General features: G+C 51.6%; 5 protein-coding genes across 5 annotated transcripts; all 5 read right to left on the bottom strand.

Moving 5' to 3' along the window:
• Positions 1 to 327: 327 nt before the first annotated feature.
• CTHT_0041960 (uncharacterized protein) lies at positions 328 to 2,347 on the bottom strand (the record flags this gene model as incomplete). Its single annotated transcript, XM_006694536.1, has 3 exons — positions 328 to 1,503; positions 1,600 to 1,707; positions 2,063 to 2,347. 3 exons carry the CDS (start codon positions 2,345 to 2,347, stop codon positions 328 to 330), a joined length of 1,569 nt encoding a protein of 522 aa, XP_006694599.1.
• A 6,361-nt stretch (positions 2,348 to 8,708) lies between these two features.
• CTHT_0041950 (peptidyl-prolyl cis-trans isomerase-like protein) lies at positions 8,709 to 10,306 on the bottom strand (the record flags this gene model as incomplete). The annotated part of the gene is made up of 2 exons (XM_006694535.1): positions 8,709 to 10,152; positions 10,227 to 10,306. 2 exons carry the CDS (start codon positions 10,304 to 10,306, stop codon positions 8,709 to 8,711), a joined length of 1,524 nt encoding a protein of 507 aa, XP_006694598.1.
• A 942-nt stretch (positions 10,307 to 11,248) lies between these two features.
• CTHT_0041940 (uncharacterized protein) lies at positions 11,249 to 11,878 on the bottom strand (the record flags this gene model as incomplete). Its single annotated transcript, XM_006694534.1, has 1 exon — positions 11,249 to 11,878. The coding sequence occupies one exon, from the start codon at positions 11,876 to 11,878 to the stop codon at positions 11,249 to 11,251; it is 630 nt and encodes a 209-aa protein (XP_006694597.1).
• A 1,695-nt stretch (positions 11,879 to 13,573) lies between these two features.
• Positions 13,574 to 14,596, bottom strand: CTHT_0041930 (uncharacterized protein; the record flags this gene model as incomplete). Its single annotated transcript, XM_006694533.1, has 1 exon — positions 13,574 to 14,596. The coding sequence occupies one exon, from the start codon at positions 14,594 to 14,596 to the stop codon at positions 13,574 to 13,576; it is 1,023 nt and encodes a 340-aa protein (XP_006694596.1).
• A 3,505-nt stretch (positions 14,597 to 18,101) lies between these two features.
• CTHT_0041920 (uncharacterized protein) lies at positions 18,102 to 18,893 on the bottom strand (the record flags this gene model as incomplete). The annotated part of the gene is made up of 1 exon (XM_006694532.1): positions 18,102 to 18,893. The coding sequence occupies one exon, from the start codon at positions 18,891 to 18,893 to the stop codon at positions 18,102 to 18,104; it is 792 nt and encodes a 263-aa protein (XP_006694595.1).
• Between the last annotated feature and the right edge of the window lie 2,390 nt (positions 18,894 to 21,283).

The following is a 21,283-nucleotide window of genomic DNA, read 5'->3' as shown; positions in this document are numbered from 1 at the left end:
AACCCCCCCTACCCTCTCTCTCTCTCGGAAACACAAGCGCCTTGTACAACACAGGAACTGCACTTCCGATCACCCGTTTTCACAGCTGCTCAGATGCCTTCTCACCTCAGATCCCCCTCGATCGTCTACCAAGTTCTTGATGTCAATTCCGGGGCCAGAACCGAAGAAACATGTCTTTTAACTTTGGCGGCAGCGCCAACGTCGATCGATTCTCTTGACTCACCCAGCCGAGCGGCAGTTGTCAGGCGCTTAATCAGCCAATCGATCATTTCCTGCTCGTGACTGTCTCGTGCCGACTCCCAACCTCCACATCCATCCCACGAGACCTCAATGACGGGTAGCCACCGCCGTGGCAATCCGGCTTTCACTGCTGCTGCTCAAGCTTAGACTCGAGCTAGCCCCATCATTGAGGTAGCTTGTACTGGTGCTAGACAGACTGTGGTGCTCGCTACTGCTTGCTGAATCATGACCATGACTCCCGTCGCTCTGATACGATGATCCGGCGTGAGAGCTGCCACCGGCAGTGTCGGATTCACGCCTTGGCTCGGTGGTGTACGTCCCCATTTCGAAGCCTCCTGAACTCTGGCTTTGGGAGGAGCGGGAATCTTCGTTGAACATTCCCTCTGCTCCGGTAGCAGGCGGCGGCGGGGGATAGGATGTGTCTGACCCTGTCCGGGTAGATGCCGGCGCCTGGCTTGAGCCCGAATAAGACAGTCCAGATGTTTCGAAGCTTGAGGCATACGTCGCTGCTGCGGTAGCAACGTCCGCTAGTGTCGCTCCCGCCGTCGAGCTGGAGGCGCTTTGTGCCGCAGAAGGAGGCTTGACGCTTGCTGGGTAGGGCAACACACTTGCGGAGCGACCCGTTGGGTTGGGGAGTAGCCTCTCTGTTGTCGTTGGGACACTCATGCCCGCAGGCAACGAAGCAGCTACCCCAGAAAAAGAGAAGTTCGACCCTTCTCGGCTAGAGATGCCCCCTGCGCCCGCGTAGGTGGTGTATCCCCCATCAACTGCCGGTGTCGCAGAATCCAGGTACACGCCACTGCTGGCGGCAGTAAAACCCGTCACTTTGGCTCTTGAATTCCACCCCATCGCGGTGGTCGCCTCAGTCGTACCTAACACCGACTGTCCCGCCGCGGCAGCAACCCCTGCTGGCGCTAACCCAAACTCAAACTCCTCAGCCCCCGCATACGGCGTGCCGTATGCATGCATGGCAGGGTAATATGTCTTCCCTGCGTGAGGATGCGCAGCATACGCTCCATATGCTGCTGCTGCTGCTGCTGCTGTGCGGTAGGAGAGCATGTCCACCGTGCCGTGAGGGGAAGTCAATGTGCCGGGGAGGTCGGAGCCCGGGGGACCACCGTATAGTGAAGTGTGAGGGGGAGGGGGAGGACCACCGGGGATGGGCGTGCGCGAGGCATAGACCCGGGCGTCGCTGAGGGGATAGCCGAAGTCGGGTGGGGCGGGAGCCGCGTCGGGGCGAATGTGCGCTTCTCGGGAGGAGACCTCCAGTATGAAATAACAACTGTTAGTTTTACTTTTAATGGGGGAGAGGGGATGGGAAAGAAGGAAGAAGCTAACACCCTGACAGATGTCACTTACCCGGAGGAACTGGCAAGGCTCGGCGCCGGCGTTTTTGCAGTTGGTGCAGGGCTGACCTTGGCCCGGGTCGCCGCTGCAGCGGATTTTGCGTTTGCGGCAGCGACCGCACTGGAGAAAGTTAGCTTAATATCATGAGGATAAGTGAGACAGTGAGGTTGGGGGTGTTGTTTGGGGAGGAGGGGAGGAGGGGGCGAGTTCAGGAGCAATATGAGGTAAGTCAGTGTGTAGAACGAACAACTTAGGGGTGCTACTGGCAGGTTCAATAGTAGTAAGTTGCAGTGATGTGATGCAGTGAGCTTCAAACGCTTGGATTTTGAGGTGAGTGAGGGTAAACTTTAAGTAGTTGGATCTGTCCTCTCTCTAGGGTACACTTTGCAGGGGCTGCTTCTTAAGCAGTGCTGGTATGGGGGAAATATTTGGCTCATAGGTAGGAATGGGCATGATCAACGCGACACATCCTTACCGCAACAGCGATCCTCTTCCTCTGCGGCGCCGCCTCCGTCTCCAAGTGATGATGACCGCCTTCGTGCCCGCCATGCGGCATGGTTCCCGCGGATGTGAGTGCCCTTGTTGATGGCAGTGTTGGAGGAGGTGGTGGCGGCGGAGGATCGTGATGTAGCCGGCGTTGATGCTCGTGGAAGTAGATGGAGCTGTTGGCGCTACTGCTGCTGAGGCTGCTGGGACCGAAGGGGTAGTGTCGGCTGCTGTACCGTCTGTCGCTGGTGGTGTAGCACGCTTGGGAGACCATGGTTATTTCGAGGAAGGTTAGGGACGGGGACGGCACGATTGGTCGATGTCAGTGTCGTGCCGTGTTATTTTAGGGGCAGGTTTTGGGTTTCAGGGGGATTAGCGAGTGTGCTGATGCTGCTAATGCTAGTTGTTGTTGCTATAAGTTCGCGGTGATTTCTGTAGAGATGCGATGGTTCTAACGATCCTCGCGTTTTTGATGTTTTCCGAACTCGACGTTTGGTGGTAATCAAGTAAAAAACTTTTGGCTTTGTGGGAGCCAGACCGAGCGAAGGAGCCTTTCGTCCTAACAAGCGCTCAATCGTGTGGTTGTGCTGCGTGTCTTGTAGCAGGTTGTAACAACATGAACGTTGCAGGTAGGGCCGGGTTGGTAAACAAACAGAGTGAGACTGGTCGTTTATGGGTCGAGGAGCAACCGGCAGCGGTTAGAGTGGCCAAGTTCTCCTTGGGATTGTGTAAGAGGAGTTTGACTATGAAAAGCTTGTCCTGTATAAGTGAGCACGCGCCACTTTAGTGACCGCATGAACGACATATACCATCGAGCCGAGAAATCTTTGCTGCATCCATTTCCCAAACAGCAAGATACAGGCGCCATGGCATTACCTCAGGTCGCCTGTCTATTGTCGTCCCCCCCCTCCCCCTCCCCTCTCTCCCTCTGGTGTAGCGTGAGGCTGCTAGACCTGGAAATTTGTACGCCCTAGTTTCACTGAAACCGGCCGAGAGACAAGAGACGAGTGTTGTTGCCCACACACCTCCAGAACCTGACTGGCAGGTCGCTCTCTGGGCCCGGATCTAGTTTAGATGGCGCACTTACGCCTCTTTTGGGGTAGGGGGACGAAAAGGATTAAATGATAGTGGGTGTTGGTGAGACATACCAGGACGCGCGGAGAAACAGGGGTTCAGCGCGGCTCAAACAAGATGTAGAGCTTGGAGGACAGTGAGTAAGTGGTGTTCAGGTTCTCGATATGGGCAGAGTCACTGGGAAATGACTAAAGCGAACAAGTTATTTTCTTCGTCTGAGTCTCAGCTAATGCAGCAGCCTCAGAGGTCAAGGTCACAACAGACTACGGAGGAAAAAGATTGAGAAGAATAAAACTCTCCAACTGAACTAATGAACCAAAGTTCCTCTGCCTGCTCTCTTATAACTCGTAGGCCAAGACAGTAAAAGAATGCTGGAGTTGGAGAGAAAACAGAAAGGGTAAACATGAAAGTTCTGGACCGCATCCGAATCAACGGTGAGAGGTGTCATGTTATAAGCTGTACCAGGAGCTACATTTGCTTACGCACAAACATGGACAGTAGGTACATATCGATAGGAGATGTGACCTCCTTGACAGGACAGGCAGAACAGGGAAGGGCATTTGCCAATTCCCAGGCATCAGCAGCACCTACACCGATGCCACCAATGGTGCGTTTGAAGTAGATCGATGGTGATTTGCCCTTAGACCCACATTGATCCGCATATGATGAGAGTGATATTCTTCAACCTTCTCTGCGGAAGTCGGACTCTACAGAAGAATTGAGGTCAACAAGTAAGCGCGGTTTATAGAGGATGTAGATGTTGACGCTGCCAGTGGGCGTTCAGGCCTTAGGAAAGGATAGGACCATGCGCACTCATACACACACATACACACACGCGCGCGCGATACATGATACATAACCATATATGATAAGTGCTATTCTGGCGTATCCAACCTGCCTTGCAGCGTTACACAGCACACTACTTGTCTGTATGAGGAGCCTCAGGATTCAGGGGGCAAAGAGGAGCATGGACCCCTATCCGATATCGCTTTGCACAGACATGTCCAGGGTATCACATACAGACGTAACGTGCTCGTTGTTGTCGTGTTATGACAGCTAAGAGGTCTACAGAGGCACATGTGTAAACGGGGAGGGTAACGTGAAGGATGAGGGCTTGAGGAGATGGAGGAAGAAAAAATAGTCCTGGAATGTGACTTGTGAGTCTGGATGTTGAGGTAAAATGACGGAGCATATTGGACTTTTCGACATCGATGACGATGCTGGATAACTGGCATAACAGCACAAGAACCCATGGCCATTGGTACGGAGACCAGTCTTTCGTTTGCAGCTGGCACATACGCACTCTTGTCCTGCACCAAGGACACAACAGCAACCCCTGGCTCCAGCAGCATATCACAAAAATTTGACAGATAAACCTCCTATCGACCAAGGCTTACACGAGAATCAACCATAGGCTACACAGTTGTGCTCTGGTCAACGTCTGTTAAATGTTGGGTAAGATAATCTTCCTGCCACTGGGGTTCCTCAGCCTAGCATGCGACGACATGTCTCACAAAGACTTCTCTTGAGGATGATGACCCAGAAAAGGCTAGGACTAAAACATGTACTGGAAAATTCCGTTTTTCTTCTGCATGACCGTGGAGGTTGACTGAAGATCAGGGGTGATGAGTGTTTGCGGTATGGGATTTTCCCTTGGGAAGATGGAATTTACGCTGTCCCAATGTACCATCTGTGTTTACTTTGCGCTGCTATAGTTATGACGTGCAGCATGCAATCTGCATTTCAGTCCACTCACCATCGAAAGATTGTGAAACCCAGACACACCTTGTCTCCTTGCCTCACACCTCGATTACCAAAGTCCGTCTGTGTGTGAGGGGCTGGGTTGGATGGGGACACAATCACCTAGCGCTCTGTGCAACGATACCAATAAGATGTGTAGATATTAGGTTTCATTGGAAAGTTTCGAGGGCGTACAGAGACTCGGATTACTTGACAGGATGAAGGTTAGCAGGTGGTTGGGTCTTAGGGGTGGAAGTGGGGAGTGTAAGCTCACATACAGTTCGGCTACTGTAAACGCCTATTCGAACACTAACCCTCATAGCCTGGTTCTAGATTCTCCAATCCTCCCCATCTTGATGGGAAAACAAACTTCGAAGATTGGCGGTCTGGAAATCCCATTCTAGTTCTCTAATCCCCCGTCCACTCAAAAATTCACATCGCCCAAATCACTCCTGCAGCTCCAAACGCCCGCATCTGCTCCCCCCACGCCCCTCACTCGCAAACTTGATCCTTCTGACATGCCATCACTTCGCGATTGACTAGTTTCCAAACAACACGAAGTAACTGACAGGGTATCACGCGCATAATTCTGCAACGACAGCTCGTGATCTGGCTCCCTAATCCCCGGTCCCGGTCCGACTTTTGAACTGCATTGCCGGTGCACTTTACTGCCATACTCATCCACCCCTTGCTCCTTGTCTACGAAGAAACAAGATACATCCAGTAAATGTGAGCATTCTTCAACATCTAGAAGCAAAAAGGCCGACGACACGCAGACGCCATCTGTCATATGCAGCGTCCGCCGACAAGCCACCGCGGAGATTGTACGGCCCGCTCCCTGGCCGCGCTACGCCATATCCATGTAAGGCGTTTACAAATGCATAATTGAGGTTGAGTGCTACGAATCATGAGCGGCGGTTAGAGATTGGAATTGAACATTGCAGTACAGTTTGCGGATGGGTATTGGAGATCGAGATGTGTAGGCTAATATTTTTTTTTTGAGGGGGGGGGGGGGGGCGCGGAGGGGAAGATGACTTGGCCTAGGTCGGACCTCCTCGGAGAACTCCTATAGTCTGGACAAGAATGAAGCGGTCTATAGACAGTTTCGTCAAGAAATGCGATTCCCTCATGGCAGTGCTTGTTGAGGTCTAACATCCGATTTGCCATCGTTGTACCTACAACAAACGTCTCTTCCCTTGCCCTCCCTATCACAATCCCCTCTACGCTCATGCGAAATTCTGCCGTACTATGTCTATCACCATCGTGTATGTACTTTCTATGCACCCCTACATATCCGACCACACGTCACGGCATTTTCACCACTCATAATCCTCCAGATAAAACCTCTTAGGTCCATCATACATGATGCTGCACTCGTGACCACAAGCATGCATCAGTGTTTGACTTCATCCTCCTGAAGTCTGCACCTAATTCTTGGATAGTTGGATATTTTGACCTATCATCTCGCACAGATGCCTGTGTGTTTTCTGGGGTAACTGCTGACGAGTGATACGCAGATTCTCCCAGCCTCCGTCTTGATTCTTGTTCTTGTTCTAGGAGACGGCTTCGGGCCGGATCTGAGACCTTCTTCCGACGGGTAGCCACACGACGAGGCTTGGTAGGCCGGCGGGTGATCACTGGCAGGGGAGGGGGGGACCGGGGGGGTGGGTTGAGAGAGGTGCATCAGGAGTTAGAGTGAACACGAACTGGACTAAACTAGATGATGATCGAGACATCAAGGAGAACCTTCGATCATAATTCTAGCGCCAGTTAAACGGAGTATTTTCTTCTAAAAGCCAAGTTAGTAACCTCCTCAATTGAAGCCAACATTATAAACCAACTTGGACGGCATCTCCTCCCCTCTCTTCTTACACCAAGATCCCCGCCCTACAAGTAGATCATCATCGGATCGATCACCCTGCAGCACGGCTGATACGCTCAAGATCTACCTACATGCCCTTCTCGGCGGCCCCGACCCGTCGGGTTGCCTATCTCAGATCTGGCGATCGCCCAGTCATGGCCCCAGGCATGGACCAGAACCTCATAACTACATACGTACGCCCCACGGCAGTGAATATTCTACATTTCTGTCACCTCAAATCAACCTGTACGGAATCCGACACCAACCTAACAGCAGAAAGTTTGAACAAAACAGAGCCAGTGGGGAGCAGGATTTGCAAATCCATACCGTGAGTTGCAGAAGCTCTCCCCCTCCTTTCACCTTGGTACTCTCTGTACCTATCGTAGCCCCTTGAAACTAGCAGTCTGCCTTACCTCGCTGTGGGCAACAGGAAAAGCCAGTCAGTAATCCGGGTATTTGCAGGAGGAGGTGACCCTGGAAAGTTGAGGTTGCGCAACAGCGGGGGTTGTATGTGGGCGCCCGATGGGTCGTTGTTGGTGGTAAGTGCGGATGAGGCGGGACGGTCGAAGGCAGATAGAGGAGATGCCTTAACTACCTAGGGTTTAGCTCATCCCGTCAGGTGAGCATTCACGTGGTCGCGGTGCAGAGGAGGAGGAGAGGAAGACTGTTCAGGGATGGAATGGGGCCCAGGGGCCCATGCTTCGAAGTGGGTAGGCTTCCGAGTCAAGAGAGTGACTTTTTCCATTCACAAAGTGAACTGATGGCTAGCTGGACGGTCAAACAACATGTCTGGTGGCTTGATGCTGAGGAATCATCTGTCCTTAGAGATGATGTTGTGGCACGGCAAAGTAGCCCATGTATCTAAACCAGACATATTAAAGTCTCACAAGATGTCAAAGCCCCAGGCCAAGGTCCGTGTTCTGCCGTACAAAGTTCAGGGGCAGTAGCTATGCTTGAGCTAAAGTCCTGAGGCATCTAGCGAGATCCAGCGGGAAGAAGCGAAGGTTTCGAGCAGGGAAGTAAACAAACATCAGAGGCCTGAGTCCAGGATTTATTATGTTTGCTTCCTCTAGGCGCTTATAGTACCCCACAGAAAGAAACCCACATCACTGACCTTTAAGGCAGCTCAAACTGTTAGACAGAAGTCCAGACCCAGCTAAGGTCAGCCAGAACCGAGATAAAAACGAACCGTTTCACATCTCTGCATAACAGCATATTGCCTCCAATTTGTCCGAGCGTCTGTACAACATCAATATCGCAATATTTGCGCTATATTATGCTCGAGTGTTCCAGCGATAACCCTGAAGTTGACAGCTCACATCTAGCAGTCGATCAACAAGAATGGATCTGAGGATGTCACGGAGGGGAGAGAACCGTCGGTAGCAGGAAGGGCGACATGGTTCTAGAAGTTCGTTATTCTGATGGTGGGTAGGACAAACGAGTCCTTAAGCTGTCAGAAGCTTGCCGATGTAAAGATCTGCTGAATTCAACTCGTGGTATCCTGATCATCATCCAAAGACAGGATGAAGGTGCCACGGTTTGGTTCGCGCACGACGATCCGTAGTTGCAAAGCTCAAGTGCCATACAAAGAGGAATTAAAGCAACCGTCAATGTCCCAACTCGCAAGCTTGTCGCCGTCAAGAATGAAACCTGGACCTTTCTAACGCCGCATCCAACATGAATCAGTCGTGGCACGATCCACGACGCCACAACGGACAATGTTCGCGTCGAACGCAGTCTTCTGCAGAAACCATTTTCAGAACAATCTGCAGAAGTGACTGGCTGCCGAGATGCACAGCGCAGGAGTTGACTGCTGCAGCTGCTGCGCACAATGCATACAAAGCAGAACACGAGCGCGCCACTGGTGATCAAGATGTTGCTCGATGTGATATCGTGAATTGTGTTTTGTACGGCAACTCAACCCGAGGATACTACTGAGTTGCCATTCCGTCCGGCCCGTTCACCTTCTGTCATCACGCCGGTACCGCTCCCGATCCCGATCCCGTCCTCTGTCTCTTGACCTGTCCCGGCGGTGATAGCCCCGGTCACGGTCATGGTTCCTATCCCTCTCCCTATCCCTATCCGGATTCCTATTATCCCGATCCCGCTCTCTGTCTCTATCCCGTCCGTACCTATCCCGATCCCGTCCCCGATCCCTTCTTGGACTCCGACTCCCCCTTCTCGGCGTCCTACTCCTCCGTCGAGGGGGACTCCTCTCTTTCGACCTTTCCCTCCGACTCCTACTCCTACTCCTACTCCTCTCCTTCCTTTCTTTTTCCCCCTTCCTCCTAAACTCCTCCACATCATGCACCATCCTATATCCCCTTCCCTCATCCTCTTCAACTTCCTCATTCCTATACTTCCGCCACTTCTCCAGTTCCTTAATACCCCCCCACCCCCCGCCAGAACCCCCAGCCTTCTTAGCAGCCGCCCTCCGTCGCTTCTCATTCTCCTCTCTCCGCCAAACCTCACTCAACCTCGCCACACTCTGACTAAAATCGACATGAATCCTCCGATCGTCAATCAACACCCCATCCATCTTAAAATACGCCTCCTCGCAGCTCTTCTTGTCCTCAAACTCGATAAACGCATACTGCAAACTATCCCCCGTCTTGCGGTCACGAATCACCTCGCAACTCAAAATCTTCCCAAACCGGCTGAAAATCAACTCCAGATCCTCATCCGTCGTCACCGGGTTCAGCTTGCAGACAAAAAGCACATTCTCCGGCGGCTTGACCTCCGCAAACGGCAGATCGCCAATCATCTCGAGCGTGAGCGCCTGCGCGGCCGCCTCACGCTCCCTCTTCCTCCGCTCCGCCTCCTCCGCCGCCTTCTCATCCGCTTCGGCGTCCACCAGCTCCTCGTCCTCCGCAATCCGAACCGTTGCTAACTGCTCTTTTGTAGGCTCCGGACTTTTACTGGGTTCTCTGAACCCCAGCTCCACGGGATCAGGGTACGGATCGTCCAGCACGAAGGTATGTTTGATTCGTATATCCACCAAAGGATGCCCCTTCTCATCGACAATGGCATTATTGATTTTCTCTAACGTGTCAAACCCCTCAGCAACCTTCCCAAACACAGCCGCTCTCCCATCCAAACTCTCGGTGTTATCCCCCAACGTAATCAAAAACTGACTCGCCGCGAGTCTCACATCAGGGTCCTTTGGATCGGGCACAGTAGCCATGCTAACCGTCCCCCTCTCGCGGTGCTTCAGCTTGGGATGGAAGAAGGCCGGGAAGGTTTTGTCGGCCGGAGAACCCGAAAGTAAGCCCCAAACAGAGGTGCCGCCATCGGAGTGAGGAGATAAGGGACCTAAGGGGTCGCCGGTTTGGAAGGAGTAGTTGGGCTGGATGGAGTGGATTGGGGAGAAGTTGTAGTATTTTAGTTTGCAGAGCTTGAGAAAGCTGATGGAAATGACGTCAGTTGTGATCTGAGTAGAGCAAGTAGAGGGAACGGGGAGGTGGGAGAGGAGACACACTTTTCGCAGAGTTTAGGCGCGTAGTCGACCAACAGGTCGATGACGATGTCACCGGCGCTGGTTTCGAGGAGTACAGACATTTTGGGCCAGCGAGATTAGTAATTTGAATTGAGCATTACGATCGAAAGGAAGGAGGAATTTCTGCAATTGCGCTTAAATGATACGTATGGCGATTTTTTTTTTTTTTCGTTGCAGTTCCACAGAATGGAGGGGGATCGCTGTTGCAACTGAGCAGGGCTGAAAGCTTCAGGGAGTTGAAGCTGAATGTCGTCGGCTGAGTGTTGATGTTGAAGGCAGTCGAAGGTCGCAAGCCGCGGAGGATCGAGCGCGCCACCGCGTTGCTGGTTGAGCTAAGTTTGGGGTTTGTGATAGAATTGCACTATCTCGGGTTAGGGTACGGAGAGTTTGATGCCTGAAGGGTTAGGGTCAGATCCAACTTTCCCATCTCCCTCCCCTTTGCGCTCTCTCCCATCACGAAAACACAACTTTCTAAGCCTTCAAGACAACTAGATAGCATTTACCAATGCCAAACCCATATCCCATTCTAATTACCTAGCCTACTGAAATGAAATATGTCCATGATAAAATACCCTAACACCTTTTTCCCATTAACAATGATCCCGACTTTGAAAAAAAAAAAAAGTAAGCACAAAAAGCGACGAGTCGATGTCTCGCGCAGCGACATCTCGACGCGCCGTCGAAGTGAAATGTGAGAGAAGATGACGATGATGGGTGCCAGTCCATATCCTCCTCCTAACACTATCCTTTTAGTTGTTTCGAAGCTTGGAATGAGTGGTTGGAAACAGCGGTCAGTAGATGAGAGGCTGCAATACTCTCAGCGAGTGCGAGTGCCAATCTGCCTGCCTTAAGTTGTTCCTTCTTTGACGGCTCAACTGGCTTTTCCCGCCAAACCTCCCAGACAATATCAACCGTTTGTGATTGTCCGGTTGGTCTTCACTCAATACTCCCAATCCTCAAGCCTCTCATCTACGGGCTGTAGGTATATCCCCAACTCTGAGCTCTCATGCCAGCGAGGCGCCACTCCTCCTCCTCCTCCCCATCCTCAACTCCCTCTCCGCATCCATCAACCGACACTGCACCCAGCTCCTCATCGCCCGATCATTCCGTACCGTCTCGCAATTAAGTAACTCTGTCAACGCCCGCTTAATCCCCTCATTCACCTCGCACAACCTCTGCTCCCCCACCGCCAACTCCTCTTCGACCGAGCTGGCACCGTCATGCAAAGTGTAGCTCGCCCTGCGCGATGGGGGGAGCGAGCCCTGTCCGCGACGCGGATGGGCGTGCATAGATGAGGGATCCAGATCGGGATCGGAGTCGGAGGCGCGGCGGGTTGGTAAGGCCGGAGGGCTGGGAATGATCGATGCCGCTACGGCGACGGTAGTGAGCCGGGAGGTGTGGTTGTGGGCCTGGTGGGGTTGGCGAAGTTCATCCAGGTATTGACGGAGTGCCTGGTGCTGCTCCTGCAGGAAAATGTATTTCTGCAGGGCCATGCCGTGGGAATGGTGCGCGTGGTACGGGCGCACGGGGGTAGTCGGGGGCTCCAGAAGGGGAGCGTCCATGGAGTCGACGTTCATGTTTGGCATGATGGGGTCGCAGTCGCAGGGTAGAAGCGCCCGACCGAGGGGGTTCATTTTGGCGTTTTGGTGAGGTCAACAGTCGGGGATTGCGATGGTGGTTGTTGGGTATGATTCAATCGGGGATGTCCAGAGTCAGTCAAGTCCCAGGTCCCAGTCCCAGAGCGTGGTTGTGATCACTATTGCTGTCGCTGTCTGTGTGTGTTGCCCTTGGGTTGAGAGCCGACAATGACAAAATCATTGGAATTTGGGAGCGGCTATGGGTGACGTCGGTGGCGTGCGCGTGCAGGTTGTGGGTGGTTGTGTCGAAGAGTAGCAGAGATAGCTGAGTCTTCAGTGTGAGTCTAGTGAAATCAAGTCGCAGTTATCGCAGTTGCAACGGATTGTGGCGCAGTGCAGCCGCGAGAATCTAGATTAAGTCAAGCCGGATCCAGATCGAGCTTTATATCAATGTGTAGCAAGCGGCGGTATCAGATGAAGGCAGCACAGCTGTAATCGTGCTCCGTGACTGCCCTGATATAGACTAGGACAGCGTCTAATGACACTGGCGTGCTGCAGCACAAGCGTGGGAGTCCCTGATTGGCGATGGTCCGCGATGGCCCAGGTCAGATCATAGACGTCGTCATTACCGACCTGGCAGACCTGGCTGTGGATACGAATTGGCGCTGCGTCTCCGTCGGTGACTGCGGCCGCCCGATAGAAGCGTGTTTGAGATGACGCTTTGGCGCTGTTGACATGTGCTGGCGAATCCTGATCTTGTTGGCAAACTGAATCCCTTCGAAGAAAGATTTGCGAGTTCAGACAGCCACACAAAGACATCTCGACTTCAACGAGGACGCTTCTAACTTAAATTACCCTCCCAACCCTGCAATGACCGCAACGAAAGGGGGTGCCGAAGGGCCAAGGCCCATGGCGGTCCAGATCGCCAATGCACGGTGTACCATGGCCCAAAAGCCAATTTTGGCGGCTTGGGCACCCGTCAAATCTCCCGCCCCGGCGAATTGGCAGTGGGGCCATACGCCGCCAAGCCCACCCTTGACTGGCCCCTTCTTGCCCAACGCGCGCAAATGCCATTTCCCAGCGAGATGCCAATCGCCATGAGGAAATGGCGCACCCTGAAAATGGTCCCCCCTGAACCGTTCGCGTGATGCCCTAGTGCTGCTATTTTGATGCACGTTTTGCTGGGGTCTGGCCAATTCTGTTTCAATTATTTGATGCTGGGCTTTTATTGTTTCTCTGCTGAATAATTTTTTTTTTAATTTCTCGTGGCCTGGTTTCAACTCTGTAACGCTCAAATGTTACCTGTAATGATTACGCTCAGCCGCCCGGCTGGGGATGCAACGGCAGTGGACCCTCAGAATCCTCCGGCAGCACCCGACAGGCGAAGATCCGTAACCACACAAAAACCCGTCTCACGCCACGGGTCTCGAGAGCGGAACATCGTGTACCATAACTCAATTCCCGAGTTGCAAAACTTGAAAAATTTTCAACACAAAGTTTCCTACGTAACCCTCTGCAACCGCCATAACCGCTCCTGTCTCCTGTCCATTGCGCGCAAATGATGCGCTGATGTTTACGTATCATAACGCGGCGCTATTGGGCTGTCGTGCGCTTGTCTTACCCCACTTGCCCCGCACATATCGAACCGGTATCAGATCCTCCAACCACAAAGGTTCTCTGCCCTCCTCGACACGCAGCACAACGACGGAGACTCTGCTGTTGTGCTTTATGGAGGATTGATCAAGTTGAGGATTAGTCGTCGTCTTGAAGGTCCAGTAGGCGAAGATACTCCTCCACTGAGCCGGGAGGGATGTAGGCGGCGTACTCGCGCATCCACCACTCGGCCACCGTTCCTTCCTTGATCTTAACTTGTGGACTATCCTCCCCATAGACAACCCTAGCCCTCATCCTCGCACTATCAGTTCCCATATATTGTTCCCCCATCTCCCCCATCCCCATTTCCCCCACGAAACCATCCCCAATCTCCCCTTCCCCTTCAACATCATTCAAATTCTCAAAAACAAACCCCAATTTCCCCACCGCCCACCCTCCAATCATCTCCCCCAGTACCCCGACCCCCACAATCATAAGGAAACCCCCCAAACTCTCTGGGTGGTTCCGGGGGAAGTTAAAAACTTCATCTGCCACAGGCACGATTTCATCCAAAGCCTCTCTCATTGCTGGACCGAGGTTCTCCCTGCCTTGTCCGATTGCGTCGACTGTGTGGAAGAGGACTGCTGTGAGCTGGGCGGGTGTTGGATGGGTGGAAGGGAGTGTAACGAGGAGGGTGACGAAGCGCAGGGCGACTTGTTGGTCTTCTGGGCTAGGAATTTCTTTCAGATTTGGGAGTTTGGTGGAGAAAGTGAAGGGGGAAGGGAAGAGGTGTTGATTTGGGAGAGAGGGGAGGATAGCGTGTGCTGGATTGGGGAAAGGCATTGCTGGAGAAGACGGGAAAAGGCTGGCATTCTCGACGTGAAGAGGCACAGGGTCGGCAATTAAGTCTTTATCGATATGGCCGTGGGAGAAAAGTATGTCTCCGTCTGTGTATGGCATGAGGGCATCCTCTTTGCCTGAGGTCGAGGGTGTCTTCTCCTTTTCGGCGGTGTCTTCGTCGCGGTAGAGGGGGATGTCCTCGTCTGTGTAAGGGATGGCATCATCTTCCAGGTAGATAGCTATCTTCTCGCCGTCTGTGGTGTCGTAAATGAGTTCGGTGTAGAAGTCTTGTTTTTTGCCCTTCATGGGCAAGCAGGAGAGGAGGGAGCGGAGGGTGTTCATATTGCCTTTGCTTGGCGACAGCGCAAGGACTGCGGTGAGGGCGTTGGCCGGACTGAGAAAGCGCCAATCGCTTAGATGGGGTAGGCGTAAACAGGATTGAATGACCTTAGGCTAGGTAGGTTTACCGATAATTGAGGTCTCGAAACTCTCTGGTTTCTTGTCTTGAAGGAGAGCAGTACCTCGTTGAGACTGGGATTGATATTGACATCAAGTTAAGAGGGTCAATTCAACTTTTAAGTCCGAGTGTTCATTCCATCGTGACACAAAATTTCTAGATTGTCGACACGCTTTCTGCTTAATCCTTCCTTATTAACACCCAGAGGCTCGGCCCTGTTCTGCCTACAGTGGCGAAAGTGAGGGTCTCTTTTGAAGGCCGCCAGCTGGTCATTTGCCTTCATAGGTATAAGACGAAGATGGCCCTGTTCGATTCTCAGATAATGCCATTGAAAAGTCATTACCGAACAGGTTAAAGATGGTCAGCAGCCGGCCAGTCGACAAGGCCATGCTGTGGAGCATTTGGGACAGATAGTAGGTCGGTTGCCTTCCGTACGACGCAAGCCGGGATCGTCATTGGAACTACGTTCTGCAGCTGAGAGATTAGCATAACATCCATTTTGTCTTGCCATCCCTTATGCCCCCTATGGTCAAGGCCACGAGATGATGTTGCCGTTCTCCTTCTGGTTTGCCCGGGCAATGTTATATGGAAGTGTCACATACAGGCAGCAACGCTCCCTCTCAATTGCAGGAGAGAGCGGTTTGGACTGATCTGAACCTGACCGGAGGTCATCGGGAGACCGAAGTGCTTCAAATCGGGTCCATGGATATAGAATATGTAAGTTATATTGAGAAAAGCATTGAAGAAACAAGTTGTAGTCATCAAAAGTAAAGAAGGAGTATAACGTTCTGAGGAAGCAGACAACGATTGCAACCAGAGAAAGGAAATATAATGTCAGAGTCAATGGGGGGCTTGTCCCACATCCACTCCTTGGTCTTCCTCTCCAGTCCACGCCACACTGCCTGTCTCCTTCCACCACATCATATATAGCCTATAAAGATCATCCTGAAAGTTAACCTTATGATATAAACGTATTGACCAAAAGCATAGCATAAACAACATGAACGTAAGTAAGCCGTGCTGAGCAAAGTATCCACCTAGAAGAAGTGGATGACGTTGCATCACATAATCTGGACATAAGAGAGTCTCCTTTGTGCACACGGTACAGTCAAGATTGTACACATGGTATGGTCTATAACGTATGAGAAGTAAAGTCTCTCGAGAAGCAAAGGAGAAAGGAATAAATAGGTTGTCAAGCAGAGAAATGACAACTTGAACGTCTGAATACCTTCCATCCCGTGATACGGCGTCTATCGATGATGAAGTCGCTCTTTAATCTTGCTTTTGGCCCCTCCGTTGGGAAGGCAAATCAGGGATTGAATTCACCCCAATATTCAACGTCCCATTGACATGACAGTCCCATCAGTCCCTAGGACCGCAGTCTGCTGTGAATAAATGGCTCCGACCTGAGATGAACTGGTTGATTGCATCCAAGTATAATTATAAAAGTTGATTGAGTGTGTAGCAGGCACCTGTAGTGATATTGGAGGGTGTGGTGTGATCATGTTTCTTCGCTCAATTGTACTCTGTCATTCTGAGTGATATGCGGGTGTGGTTGGATCGGTTCCATAGCTGTGTAGATGGTGTTAGCATTTATTCATCGTTTCTGAAATTCTAGGTTCGCGAGGCATAATGGCCAATACTTTGTGGCTGGACATGTGGCAAGGAAGAAGGGAGAAGGATAGGGGTTAGCTTGTCTGTGTGGAAGATGAACCTGAATGTGTGCGTGGGCTACATCTCTTTTGGCGATAGGATTGGTATTAGACTGTAGGTTGGATGAAAGGCATAGATATGGAATTGTACATTCATGTACCCAGCTGAATGCCTGATGTTTGTTGAAGCTTAGCTCTGCGTGCTTGTTGACTGAATGGGCATTGCTCATCATCTGGAACCCCCGATATACGCGTAGGCCGGAAGCATAAGAGACTCAAGAAGTGATTAATTACTAGTTTGAGATCAAGGGAGCCGACAAGTGACATTTTGAACTTGGACTGGTAGGTTGTGTGATAACGAGGTCGATATGGTATGGCTCGCGGCAGCATGATATGCAGGAGAGCTCAGCGAAAGTGCTCTCCACGCAGCGGGGGTCTCACAGTGACGTGTCACAAATTAGGGATCTGGGCGACCAAAGCTGGGCATGAGCAGTCAGGGAGGGAACGAGAGGTTCGTAATATAAGTTTCAAATAATAAGAACGAAAGAAATTTAACGAAGGGCCGGGGGGCTTTATATATATACGCAGCGAGACGCTCCAGGGTGTCATGTGCCAGTGTCATTGCCTAGTAGGCACAGTTGCTAAAGCTAAGTCAATTTTTTTTGGAAAAGTTCAAGACTGCCAATTCATGTCACGAGCGGATTGCCAGGCCGAGCATGCTGGAAAGCCTTGATATTGAGTGAGGCAGATCAAATGCTAGACCGGGTAACTCGGAGTCGATTCCGGGCCTATTTGACCCTAAAACGCGGTATTTCCCCGGTGTTCGATCGGGGGGGGGGGGCAGGGGTGGAAGAGTGTGAGCAGCATTGTGCTAAAACGTACCTGGTAGGCACCTGGCGAGGAGAACGTTGGCTCTTTTGACATGAACAGTAAGCAGCTGCCTACAATGGTCTGCTCGCTCGGGACTGTTCCCAAAGGCTGTAGAAAACCGGCCGGCGACTAGTTCCATGCAAGAATTACTTCGTGGCATAGTTGGCATAGTTGACTTACATTCAAGTTAAACACTTTTCGATCACCTCTTTGCTATGACCAGATGATACCAGCAGCCATACCACTAGCAGGCTACTACACTGGGGTCAACGTAGTAAAGGTAGTTAGTTTGCTCTCGATTGGGCTTTACATTGTTGATTCTTGGCTATTCTAATTGCACAATGGCAGGTGTGTTAGCATATCCCCCTTCTATTCACCAGTTATATTACTGCAATGGGCTTAAAGGAGGGACTCAAACTTTGTTCACCAGCTTTGTTCTTGCCCAGAATTATCTACAACTTAATGTCTAAGACCAGTGAGCTGGTAATTTGCCAGCTTTGTATGGTGAGAACGCGAGCTTTTGAAGTTTAGCTTGTATAATAATATAGTTTTGCCCTTATTTCTCTGTGAGCCCAGTACTCGATTTATTTATTTATTTATTTATTTATTTATTTATTTATTTATTTATCTAATCTATTTTTCGATCGGGTTCACCACCGAGGGTGCTGGGTCGTGCCCTCGACGCCGGCGGGCAAAAGCTATTTGAGTAGGATTAAATACAGGTAACGCCGGGGGAAAGCTGCATAGGGTAAAACCGGCGTGGGTTAGAGGGAGTGCAGTGTACTATGGGCAGGGGAAGGTTATTGAAACCGGCCGGCCCCAGGCATGTGCCTCGTTGGGACCTACTCCGGGTCGTTAGGCTGGGAGTTTAGATCCGCACGTTGGGTTTGGGGCGGGCTTGCGAGAGGGGAGCGAGGGAGGTGTGGTAACGGGATAGGGTGCCCTGTGGCAGCGTCCCAGGCTTGCCCCCAGGGTCTAGCCTGCCAACAAGTGGGTTGTTGAAGGAGGTGAGAGGACAGGAAAAGAAGTGGCTTCTGGACACCGCACCGCCGCAGGGGCGTTCTTTATTAGCCTCTGGGGAGTGGTTGAACCGCGTGTGGTACTTCAGGAAGTCGCCGTGACCCGAGGTCTCTGCCAACCAGCGGGAGAGGCACTGCCGGGAAAAATTCTCGAGGAAGGGCTTGGCCGAGTGCCTGTTCCATCGAGCAGAGGGGGGTCTGTTGGCCTGCGACCATCTGTGCATGTCCGGGGAAGGGACGCGACGTTTCTTGGGAGGAGAGGAAAGGAGGACAAGCCACGCCCTGATGCCCGCGCATTTGGGCTCCCACTGGGGCCTAGCCCTCAGGCCAGAGGCTGCTTGGTGCAAGCGGGACCAACCGCGATAAGGGGGTTGGGCAAGCCTAATCCACAGAGGGTGGCTAGCCGGTAATATCACAATGCGGTTCCCCCACCGTACTTGTTCTTTGTCCATCAAGTACTCAGGATAGAGGCCGGCAAGCCACCAGAGCCACGGGGTTGGTATTGTCCTCCACACAGGGAATATCGCCCTCAGTGCTGCGTTTGCAACCTTAGTGAGAGATGACCACACCGATGCGAGCCTGGATGAGACCAAGCAGCCGTTGACCCCCGCCCTATGTGGGCTGGTGTCAAGTTGGACCATGCCGTAGAGAAGGGAGGGAGTGACGACTGCGTTGAAGATGTTGGGGCCAGCCGCGGGGGAATCCCCGGACCCTCGTGTTAGACAGGCGCTTGACCAACCCCACCACCGCAATCGTTGCAGACGCCCTCGCGGCCGCCTGCGTTACAGGGCTGAGCTTGGGGTTCAGCGAGACGCCCAGCCACTTGATGGATTTGCCAGGGGAAAATGACGCCCCTTCCACCTATGTCGAAATGCTTGCGAGATCAAACGTGCCTCGCTTTGCCCCAGCCCCCCGGGGGGAATATACAGGACCTCTGTCTTGTTAGGATCGATTGTGAGGCAGAGCCCCCGGGCCTTGGTGCATAGTTGGCCAACCCTGAGGGATGCGTGGTGGGCTAGTTGCACTGGGTGCTTGCTCCATGAGAGTTGTGCGTGGCCGTCCATGTACATAAACGCAGATTCTTGTTGCGAGTGGATGATAATTGGTAGGAAGTGCAGGAGGAAGAGGATTGGGGACCATGGAGAACCTTATGGGAGACCACCAGTACTCGATTTTGCAAGGCACAATTTGAGAGGGCGGATGTGGCTGTGCCATGCACCATTTTTCAAGCAAATAAGTGTTTTCCAATCAACCATGTTCTGGACTCTTGCGGAATGTCCGGAAGGTTGGCAATTAGCAAGACTTGAGGGTGTCTCTTTACTCATCAAGCCATCCAATACAGTGCGGACATAACGTAGTTGTAAGTCACAGAAAGATACTGCGCTGATATGGTATCAACAAACTATGATACCGGTAAAACAAGGTGATGCTGGGCTCGGCAACTTGGAAACGCTGCAGTTTGGACACCAATTGTATGCTGTTCTGGCTGGATTACGAGCACTAACGGGGCTCGGGGATTGTTTACATCGCCTGAGTCTTGACTGGGAGGTAATCGTGAGCTTCCACATATCCAAGGCATACTTGCTCCCCAGAAGGATTAGAACAATTTTATAGCTAGGCTGAGAACAACTACGTTAGTACGTCGCATAAAGGGCCTGGGAGAGAGCCTGTCAGCTGTTAGAGACAAGAGGACTTGTTTTACCTACGACTTCCCCTCCTCCCGCCTCTAAGCTTATAGCCCTACCCCCACCAAGCCGCGCGGGTGTCGCAGCTTTTTCCCTCCCATACAGCCGTACCATGCCGCCTTATCCAATGCAACATGCCAACTCAAGCCTGTTGTCAATCAATAAGTTCTGTTTAGAGTCCCTGCCCTCTAAGCCAGACCATTGTTAGCTAGCAGTTCGGGTCTACTTATCACATCTTATGTGACGCGGCCGTGGAGCGTGTGGTAGTTTAAGTACCTACTATGTGAGGAACTGGTTCTAGACCACTTCAGGAAGACACCGAGTTCCAGATTCTTGATTCCCCATGTGTGCTTACACGTGCAGCACGATTCCCGCCCGGCACAACCGGACCGGTTTCCAGCTCAGCGACAACTGACGAATAAAAAGCAAATCTGTGGGCTATGGCCAGCGGTTGGTTGCCATGGACAAGAACTTGCAGAAACCTAACAACTTTGAAAGTTTATGTACCATGTGACATTCTGTTGTGTAAGCTGGTTTTGTGTAACAACATGTAGGCCATACTCAATGTAGGCCATACTCAAATATCACAACTCTTCCCAGAGTAGCAGGTGAAGAGTTGATATTGGCTATGAAGCTTTATGTATGTTAACTCATGGAGTTGACTATCTCGAAGAGTCATTACAGCACGGTCCGCAAATATATGCTCTCAAGAAGACATCTATCTGGAAATAGATATTGTATCGTTCCTGAGCACATCTGCTATGTGTGCGAGAAAATAGCTAGCCCATTAACTACCTAGATTTAGCTGCAGACATGCAGTCTCTTCAATCGGATTGCAGCGAGTACTCATCTTTCCAGTCACGGAAGCTGTTGAATTCTGCTTCTTGGAGTTAATTGGCTCTTTGCTTCCATGTAGTCAGGAGGTGCATCATAAGCTTGACGGACAGCGAAAGGGGGTATATCTTTGTCATCCATATGTAATATCTGCAGCCTATTTTATGTTGGAAGCAGCTCTGAGCTGCTTCTTGTAAGACTTAGGAGAAGGCGGGATCCGGTCGCAGCTCTGTTTAACAAGGTTGAAAGCTGCTGTACTTTGATAGGTTTCCTAGAGCATGTTGGATACTAACTATGACATGTAAAGAGGCAGGTGTGCTAAACATACAGCAAGCTTTGAGCACTTTCCTCTCTGCATGATATTTGTTACCACTGGTCCAACCTGCGTGTTCACTCAGATTATCTGCGGTTTTGAGCAGTTGATTTAATCCAATTGTCTATTCTTTGTAGGATTGTTTTTCAAGCACTCTCTATAAGTTTAGCAATACCCTCCAGGCAAGCAAATCAAGGGT

The sequence above is a fragment of the Thermochaetoides thermophila genome (genome assembly GCF_000221225.1).
Source record: "Thermochaetoides thermophila DSM 1495 unplaced genomic scaffold scf7180000011818, whole genome shotgun sequence".
Lineage (NCBI taxonomy): Eukaryota > Fungi > Ascomycota > Sordariomycetes > Sordariales > Chaetomiaceae > Thermochaetoides > Thermochaetoides thermophila.
Note: the sequence above shows the minus strand (reverse complement) of the source record. Positions and strands in the feature narration are given on the sequence as shown.